The sequence below is a fragment of the Littorina saxatilis genome, linkage group LG8, assembly GCF_037325665.1.
Source record: "Littorina saxatilis isolate snail1 linkage group LG8, US_GU_Lsax_2.0, whole genome shotgun sequence".
Taxonomy (NCBI): Eukaryota; Metazoa; Mollusca; class Gastropoda; order Littorinimorpha; family Littorinidae; genus Littorina; species Littorina saxatilis.
This window is the reverse complement of record NC_090252.1, coordinates 10,284,716-10,294,201: the sequence shown is the minus strand read 5'-3', so window position 1 is coordinate 10,294,201 and position 9,486 is coordinate 10,284,716. Positions and strand designations below refer to the sequence as shown.

The following is a 9,486-nucleotide window of genomic DNA, read 5'->3' as shown; positions in this document are numbered from 1 at the left end:
TTCAATAACCCACCAAACCCTGATATGGATTACATGAGCTTTTCTGTGCGTACTTGGTCTTGTGCTTACGTGTACACACGAAGGGGGATAAGGCACTAGCAGGTCTGCACGTAAGTTGACTTAGGTGATCAGAAAAATATCCACCCTTAACCAGCCAGGAGGCCACGGCCGGTATTTGCACTCACGACCTTCCGATTTAAAGGCCGATGTCTTATTGACTAGGCCACTGCAAGATCCAAACCCAGAACCTTCTCAATGAATGCCACTAGGCTTTTGTGCCCGTCTTATTTATCTGTTTCAGTTAACTTTTCTGCAGTAACTCCTTTTTTTATTATAATTAGCATACATAGGAGCGAAGTACTGAAAACAGAGTGTGCTAACGTTTTTCACATGTACACATAAGCATAAGCCATTCTTGAAAAGCATATTATTTGTTCAATCGTGTTGATAAATTATTACAAACATATACGAGACCACAATAAGGGGATTACTTTTGAATTAAAGTTACTTCCCCTGCGTTGTGATGTCATTTACTTCGTTCTATACTAGGAGTCACTTTCTTTACTTTTTTTTCCTCCTGAACAAACGATTTCTTTACCACAATATACTGTAGTTCACATACTTAGCAATACATAAATATGTTATTAATTGTAATGAACCTTATTTAAAAATCCTGTTTATCTATTTTAGACGAAGCTAACCTGGGATTTGAATACACTAGGCCTACCCAGCTACTTTAGGCTGTTATACTTACCTTGTGTTCCTCTAAAGGAATCATTGCTTGCGTTGATTCCCATGTCTCAGATTCAGTTGTGCACCTGCACCTGCACAAACACACAACCACACAAACACCCACACAATCTCACACATACACACCAACACATACACCGCACACACAAACACATACACACACACACACACATACACGCACACACAAACACACACAGACACACACACACACGCACGCACGCACACACACACACATATACACACACACACAAATACATACACACACACATATATCCACACACATACACACACACACCCACACGCACACACAAACACACACAGACACACACAGACACACACACACACACACACACACACACACACACACACACACACACACACACACACCCTACAATACAATGTTTGTCTTGCTACACATTGCACTCACTATAAAGCAGTAGGAAGCAACATTTATTTGTGTAGCTAAATAAAACAAAATCTTTAAAAGTGTGAATTGTGACGTATAACACAATTAACCGTAAGTTGTTGATTTTGCTTACACCAAAAGTACTTCATCTTACCTTCTAGAACGACGTCTAAGCAGACAGAAAGTTCCAAAGGAGGCAATGGCAACAATCACGAGGACGCAGGGCAGAATGATTAGCAGCACACTCTGTTTTTCTCCTGTTTTGTTTGTGATACGAGAACCATTAATACGAGGTACACAACTAGTTGGCAGTTCATTAAACATGGGTTAGTTAGGGACATGCTGAGTAATCTGAGTACAATCACATTGACTGGAGAGGTGTAAATGTATAAATCACAATGTATGCCAACATGCATTTGTCAGTGAAGTAAATACAAACATGGGTTTAATAAATGGTCTGTTATGATAGACTCATAAATAAAACCAAGACACATGCACGCACGTATGGGTGCACACACACACACACACACCCACACATACACACACGCACACACACACACACTCACATACAAACACACACACACAGAGGCATACACACTCTCTCTCTCATTCTCTCTCTCTCTTTCTGTCTCTCTCTCTCTTTCTCTCTCTCTCTCTTTCTCTCTCTCTCTCTTTCTCTCTCTCTCTTTCTCTTTCTCTCTCTCTCTCTCTTTCTCTCTCTCTTTTTTTTCTCTCTCTCTCTCTTTCTCTCTCTCTCTTTTTCTTTCTCTCTCTCTCTTTTCTCTCTCTCTCTTTCTCTCTCTCTCTCTGTCTTTCTCTCTCTCTTTCTCTCTCTCACTCTCTCTCTCTCTCGCTTTCTCTCTCTCTCTCTTTCTCTCTTTCTCTCTCTCTTTCTCTCTCTTTCCTCTCTCTCTCTTTCTCTCTCTCTCTTTCTCTCTCTCTCTCTTTCTCTCTCTCTCTCTCTCCATCGTGAGTGCTATCATGTGTATAATCTGTTATTGACATTTTAATTTCAATTACATTTTCAAGAATGTTTACAAACCAATGTTTTCCGAAATTCCAAGCTGAAATACAGTGTCAATGTCTGGTAAGGGTCACACATTGTTTGAATAAACGTTAAACTAATTTCATTGAAATGAAGGTCATCACACTTCTGCCTCAATTTGTTTACAGCCGGATATGACGTCATCACAGAAAATAGGAAATTACAATTACAAAAGCGTACTCGTGTACTGCAAAATGTACGTTATTAAGTCGTGTTCCTCCAAAGAGATAAGCAAGAGAATTATGTACTTGTCAGCTTTCGCAGTTTGCATTTTCCAAAATACCTAAGTCCACTGAACACGACCACATAGTCATTGATTATTGTTTACCTGACAAGGCTCATATAACACTTACCCAACACAACCCGCCTGTGCGTTCTTGGTCAAAGTGAGCCAATACTTATACTTATACTTATACTTACCGGAACTGCTAATGTCTGGTCCCTCTGAAACAGACACGTATGGACAGATTAAAGAATGGTCATTTCTTCAAGTACCACCCTTTATTTGGACGAGTCTGTCTCGCTAAGGATTTCGACATCTTACATTTAAGAAGCCTTCTAGTACTTTTATTGTGTCACTTGACCAAAGCGTTGTTTAACACGTACCAACCAGGGCCGGACCAAGTTCGTTTGAGGGGGGGGGAGGGGTTCCAACTGAAGGCAGTGGTCCAGGGGCCGCCCAGGCCCCGGTGGGGTGCAGGGGCAACGCCCCGCTGGGGGGTCTGGGGGGCAAAGCCGAGAAAATTTTGCATTTGTGAGGTCATGTTTTGGTCTTTCCTTGCAATTGGGAATCAAAATTACACATTTTCAACAGTAACAAAATACTTCATATTTTCATTTACCATAGTGGTTCAGTGGAATAATCCCAAAGACCTATATGCCTAGTAAATAAGTCTGACAGGACTCTTTACTATGATGATGGACTTATAACGGGGAGGGCAATAGTTTTAGAAATAGTTTTAGAAGACCAAATAAACTGAGGGAGTTGGGGGAAGAGCTTAAAAAGTCCACTTTTTTTTCTGTGAGAGATACATTGGATGGCCAGGGGGGGAGGGGGGGTTCCGGAACCCAGGAACCCCCCCCCCCCCCCCCCCAGATCCGGCCCTGTCCATTTGTTCAGTTTTGGAGTATCTCTCTAGTATTAAACGCGTCCGTATTTTGCACCTGTCTCATAGTTAGTGAAATAAGTGAAAGCTAGAGTTTCTATCATACAAAGATAACATGAACTATGAACAGGTAATCTATCTAGCTTTGTATGAGTAAGCAGCGTTTGCAAGGCCTGCTCTTCCATAACTATTTTGTTTAACCTCCACTGTGATTCTTGGCTCGTGGACGACCCATAGACTCACAACATTCTCTGTATCTCTAACACTATTGGACGGTTTAGATTGAACATTCATGTCATCCTCAAACACCAAATGTGACCCTCCACCACGAAATGAGTCGCATGTCACCTTTGCGTGATTTTCATATTTTTACATTTTCATAAAGAGTTTTTTATGCTCTATCCAGTGGTGAAAACCGTTTTAGAAAAGAGCAAAAACTGTTTGAGTTATAAGCCTGTGACTAAGGTGACCCTCACACTGTTCCTAGACACCCACCGGACTTATATTATGCCTAGCGCAGAACCGCGCGAGGTGACATGCGACTCATTTCGTGGTGGAGGGTCACATATGACGCTCCCATCGACCACTGTCTGACGGATTATCTTTATCAACAAAACAATCAACATTGACGTAATTTGCACTGGACAGTCCGGATTATGTGGGTCGTGGGCGACCCATATGGAATTAAAGAAGGGTTTCACGGTGTGTATCCCTATTCGGATGGAGTGGGTCGTGTACGACGCATACGACCCACACTTTGTACGTTGAATCCTTCTAGTTTCTTCTAAAGTATGGGTTGTACACGACCAACATCATCCGGACTCTGTAGTTCAAAGCGAGATCTGGTGAAGTTTAAAGGAATTATTATGGAGGATGTTTAAGTCAAGTACCTTGCACATGGAGTTCACACGGGTGCGGGTCCGTCTGATCAGGCGGCACAAAGAAGCACATATATAGATCTGCGTGTTCAACACTGACTTCAGGGATTTTTACAGTCAGACGATCCGTGATGTCGCCAACAAGTTCGTAGTTGTCCATCTCCGTGAAGCAGTCATGTTTCTTTTTTTCTTCCGACCATGGACACAAAACAACATCTGTCCCTGAAAGCGAAGGTAACAAAACATGATTCGACTGTATGTTTGGAGTCACTTAAAGGTACTCAACTTGTCAAATCCAGGTGCACGGAGCCCCTGGGGCTTTTAGTCATACCTCAGGCAGCTATCCGTTAGAAGAACTACCAGGTTTCATTGACTTGCACCCAAAGAGTCAAGAACTGCGATTTTTTTACGAATTAATTTCGTACTCGGACCCGACTGGTCTTGACCTATTTTTGGATCTAAATTTAGATCAGGTAGATCACCACATCATGCACAAAAAGACACGTCACTAGCAAACTATGTCAGACGTCATCATGAGTTTGTGTAAAACAAAATGGAGGCCAGAATCACTCAGTTGAATCGAACTCCGACCAAACACCACGTAATAAGTAGGTTAAATTATGCACTCGCGTGAACAAAAAACTGTCGAGCTTCACAGATGTCGTCGTTGGGTAGTTTTGGGTTTGTTTTACTACCATTGGAGGATTTTTGAACTGTAAATGCACTCAGCTGCAACAAAAACGCAAAATGAAGGCTGTGAGCTGCACTGTGCCTTTAATTACTTAATTGCTATAGTAAAATAATTATTGCGTTTCACGTCCCGCCATTTACACGCATTCTATCTAAGATACCAACAAATCGCAGTATTGGTTCTCTGTTAAGAAAGCCACGCTAGTGATGGTCGTTGAACAGAATAAACAAGTGTCCAGATGAGAAAAGATACATAATGAAGTATTGTATGTCTGACGGGCGCAGTGGCGTGGTGGTAAGACGTCGGCCTCCTAATCGGGAGGTCGTGAGTTCGAATCCCGGTCGCTGCCGCCTGGTGGGTTAAGAGTGGAGATTTTTCCGATCTCCCAGGTCAACTTATGTGCAGACCTGCTAGTGACTTAACCCCCTTCGTGTGTACACGCAAGCACAAGACCAAGTGCGCTCGGAAAAGATCCTGTAATCCATGTCAGAGTTCGGTGGGTTATGGAAACACGAAAATACTCAGCATGCCTACTCAACGAAAGCGGAGTGAAGCTGACTATGCTCTCAGAGCATAGTGTGGGGAACCCAAATGGGCAAACGAGCTCACACGTAACCAGACAATTCTGGAACGCTGAAGAAGAAGAATTGTATGTCTACTCTAGCGAGCATTTGTTTGTTTAGGCCTGTAAATGTAGTTGGCAGTTGTACATAGACGGACGCTAAGCATGATTTTGTATCCAAAAGATCGACGCGGCATGCGCAAATAATAACTTAAATAATTCTACTTTCTCAGAACATTCGAACTGTATTCGCATACACTTGGCAGTACAATGTTTACCAATATAGATTTGTGTTCAGTGCATGCACCTTTTCATCAGAACATATTGAAAAAGGTACATTTAAGTACATACCAAATTATATACTGATACAAAGAAGTAAGGTTATGTTGAACTTCATCGTTGTTAATTCAGAAACGATTTCTACGGCAATCTAATCCTTAGGATATCAAGAAATTGCTTTTGTAATATAACACAAGTCATTTTTGTTACCATTCAAGTTTCAGAATGAACCTTATATACGTTTAACATACCGGCACGGTTGGCCTAGTGGTAAGGCGTCCGCCCCGTGATCGGGAGGTCGTGGGTTCGAACCCCGGCCGGGTCATACCTAAGACTTTAAAATTGGCAATCTAGTGGCTGCTCCGCCTGGCGTCTGGCATTATGGGGTTAGTGCTAGGACTGGTTGGTCCGGTGTCAGAATAATGTGACTGGGTGAGACATGAAGCCTGTGCTGCGACTTCTGTCTACTCTTGTGTGTGGCGCACGTTATATGTCAAAGCAGCACCGCCCTGATATGGCCCTTCGTGGTCGGCTGGGCGTTAACACTATTGTGACTAGCACTGCCACGGCGTTAACGTCCTGCCTGCCCAAGCTTGCCACCAAGAAACTTCCCAAAAAACAGTAACTGTAAAGAAATCTGTCTAGCAAGCTTGAATTAAGTCCAATCACCACCAAATTTTGTGTACTAATTAAAAAATGGATGCCCAGTTCAGTCGTGCTATTTATAAGTTTGTCACGCGATTTGTTTTAGCAAAGGGGGGGTGAAAGGGGGATAATTTGTGTTTTTTAACGTTTTTTTGTGTGTGTTTTCTTTTCCACTGCTTTTTTAAAAGTTATTTTTTAACAGAAAGTATTATAAATAATTTTATAACCAAACAAGGTGTAAAACCTATGAATTAGCTGAAATATTGTTAAAATTCTACACAGAAATAAGGAGACAGTACAAAGAAAAAAACAAGCAAATCCCGCATTCACTCACAGCATCCTGACTCAAATGAAACAAAACTGTGACACTCACCAAATGATGTCTAGGTAATCCATATTGAATATAAGTCACATTTTCACAACAAAGTCCCAACTGTACACCTATGAACATTTCCAAAAGGATTAGGCTCCAGCCATCCATTGTTATCAGTGCTGCCACGCCCCCCTTGCAACTACACATTCGAAGATTCATGCAGTACCACCCTAACACGTGTAGTTTGCCGACTCATACTAGCAGCAACAACAGGACTGTTTCTTGCTCAATATCACTGCTATTATCGCTTTCTTGAGGCGAAAACAACACGTCGGAATCATGATCTACAGGGTCCTCAAGATCCAACATCCGGAGAATCTCCTCCCGTGACAAGGCTCGCCTTCGATTCATTTTTTTTCTCGAAAAAACCGCACAAACCAGGCTAATTTTGCATATGGCGGAAGGGCACACCAAGTGTGTCAAGGGAAACAACTCAATTTACTGCAAGCTTCAAAAACCGGGAAGCAATCACGAGTCGTGTACCTTGTATGTCTAATACTAAAATAGTCACTTCCCGTCCGTGGGCGTTGCAGCGTTATTACTAATATAGTCACCTCCCGTCGCGAAAGTGTTTTTAAGCAAACAAACAAACAAAATACGTTTAACATGGGTTTTAGAAGGAAGGGAGACAACATTGTTGATCTTACGTATGCGATTCCCGCACAGGGAGGCAACCATATGGCAGCGATTTCCCTCGATCAAATTAACCACGCTTAATTTTGGGGCTCTATTCTTTAGTCATTTGTATTTTTGCATTACTATATGCCACCTAGGTTGAAAACGACGTTAAACACCAAAGAAAGAAAGAAAGAAATATGCCACCTAATCAAAATTAAGCCTAATTTGGCGCTTGATTGTGTGCAATTAATTAACGATTTTCCGAAATAACTGTGTCAGGATTTGCAAGGGTATTCGAATAGTGCGGCCCTTATCGCGTACAAACAGGAAACACGTGGTCGACCAGTTAATACCATAATCGCAGCAAATAGCTGAATCCGATGTGTATGTTATGCAGTGTCCACAATTCAAGCAAAACTCAAGTGACCTCAGGCAAAAAACGTTGTCGGCTATCACTCAGGGCAAGCGATTCGGCACTGCCGGGACAAATCGGCAACTCCGATGTGTATATTTTGGAAATAAAATAATGGGATGTTATGAAGCGGACACTGCATAATATACATATCGGAGTCAGTTATTCGCTGCGATCGTTGTTTAAACTTGTCGACCCCGCTCGTGTTTCCTGTCTGTACAGGGTAAGGGGCGCAACTCCTCCAACACGCATGTATCTTGTATCTTGTTTTGGTAGTGTATCTGCTTTTCTACTATGAAGCTCATTTGGAGTGAAGCGCTGATCGAAGTGGGGTACCCTAAGTGGGACATCAGCCGTATGCAGATTATGCCTCAGAACACTCTCGCATTTCACAAAGACAACAATAATTCGCAACATTTCAAGAACTGCATCAGTTGTATTAGATACTATTTCAACAAAAACAGCACAAACACGACTATTATCAACAACACAGAACGGAGGGTAAGTCTTCAAAGACGCACCAAGTGTGCGTTCCCGTTTTTGGACGCCATTTTTGCTAGCATTCTCACAGTAAATCTTAATATTTCCATATCTGTTGAATGATTTTGGTATTTTCATTGATTGTGCCGATTCTCCTATCTCTCTGGCATGTAGGCTACAACGCTAAAGGTCAACACTGCCAGAAGAAGGTACATACGGCTATCAGAAGTTGAACGCGCGCGCGCACACACACACAAACACACACACACACACATACTGAAAGTGAATCGCACGCACGCACGCAGCAGGAAATAAACGTGTCTGGAGTCCGTAAGACTGTATGAGCACATAGGTAAACTTAAATGTTGTCTCGTACTTCTTCGTGATACATTTAGTCATTCAGTTTTCTTGCATGATTGTGCTTAAACAACCGACATAGCCTACATTTCACACAAATAACACTGCTTAGTGAAGAAATTACTTACAGCCATAATTTGACATATTTGTGTTAAGGCTACTGATTCTTGTCTGAAAACAAAATGGTAGCCATCATATCTACTCACCGCTTCCGCCTTCTGGGTATAACATCAGGCTCCACACTGTGGAAAGAGCTCTACCCGCCCAGAAGTATCGTTCCTGTCTAAATGTGTGTTAACTAACATGGCAAACCTGAAAATACACATACCTATGGTACCCGGAGCATCTGGAGGATATCTCGCCATGTTGATTGAACGCTTGGTGTCATTTACGTTGGTGCGGAAATGACAAGTGATGTAAGCAGGTTTTCCGACTTTAAATGTTCCAGCGTCACAGGTAATCATTTGGCCCGCACTTTGAACATCAACACCAGCCATTGCGACGAACAGTAAGCACGCAGAAGATAGTGTCACGCTATGCATGGTGACCCTGTCATACCTGCAGGGAGTTACCATTATTGTTAAGCCATGCAGAAGGAAGTAAAAAAACACACACACACCCAACAACAACACGAACAAACAAGTCGCGTAAGGCGAAAATACAATATTTAGTCAAGTAGCTGTCGAACTCACAGAATGAAACGCAATGCCATTTTACTCGTAGCATCGTCAGGCCACCGCTAATGGCAAAGGCAGTGAAATTGACAAGAAGAGCGGGGTAGTAGTTGCGCTAAGAAGGATAGCACGCTTTTCTGTACCTCTCTTTGTTTTAACTTTCTGAGCGTGTTTTTAATCCAAACATATCATATCTATATGTTTTTGGAA

The 9,486-nt window shown here is 42.2% G+C and overlaps 2 protein-coding genes across 4 annotated transcripts in view; one reads left to right on the top strand and one right to left on the bottom strand.

Annotated features, from left to right (window-relative positions):
• Positions 1-9,486, top strand: part of LOC138972755 (hexokinase type 2-like) — a 289,080-nt gene that overhangs the window by 227,667 nt on the left and 51,927 nt on the right. The window lies entirely within an intron of this gene.
• LOC138972752 (uncharacterized) overlaps positions 721-9,486 on the bottom strand; it is a 12,419-nt gene continuing 3,653 nt past the window's right edge. For all 3 annotated transcript variants that reach the window (XM_070345421.1, XM_070345420.1, XM_070345422.1), the window contains exons 2-6: positions 8,931-9,160; positions 4,198-4,407; positions 2,622-2,645; positions 1,311-1,413; positions 721-824 (exon numbers count right to left, since the gene is read on the bottom strand). In XM_070345421.1, the coding sequence (XP_070201522.1) occupies positions 737-824; positions 1,311-1,413; positions 2,622-2,645; positions 4,198-4,407; positions 8,931-9,144 (639 nt within the window). In that variant the 5' untranslated portion in view covers positions 9,145-9,160 and the 3' untranslated portion in view covers positions 721-736. The remainder of the gene's footprint in view (positions 825-1,310; positions 1,414-2,621; positions 2,646-4,197; positions 4,408-8,930; positions 9,161-9,486) is intronic.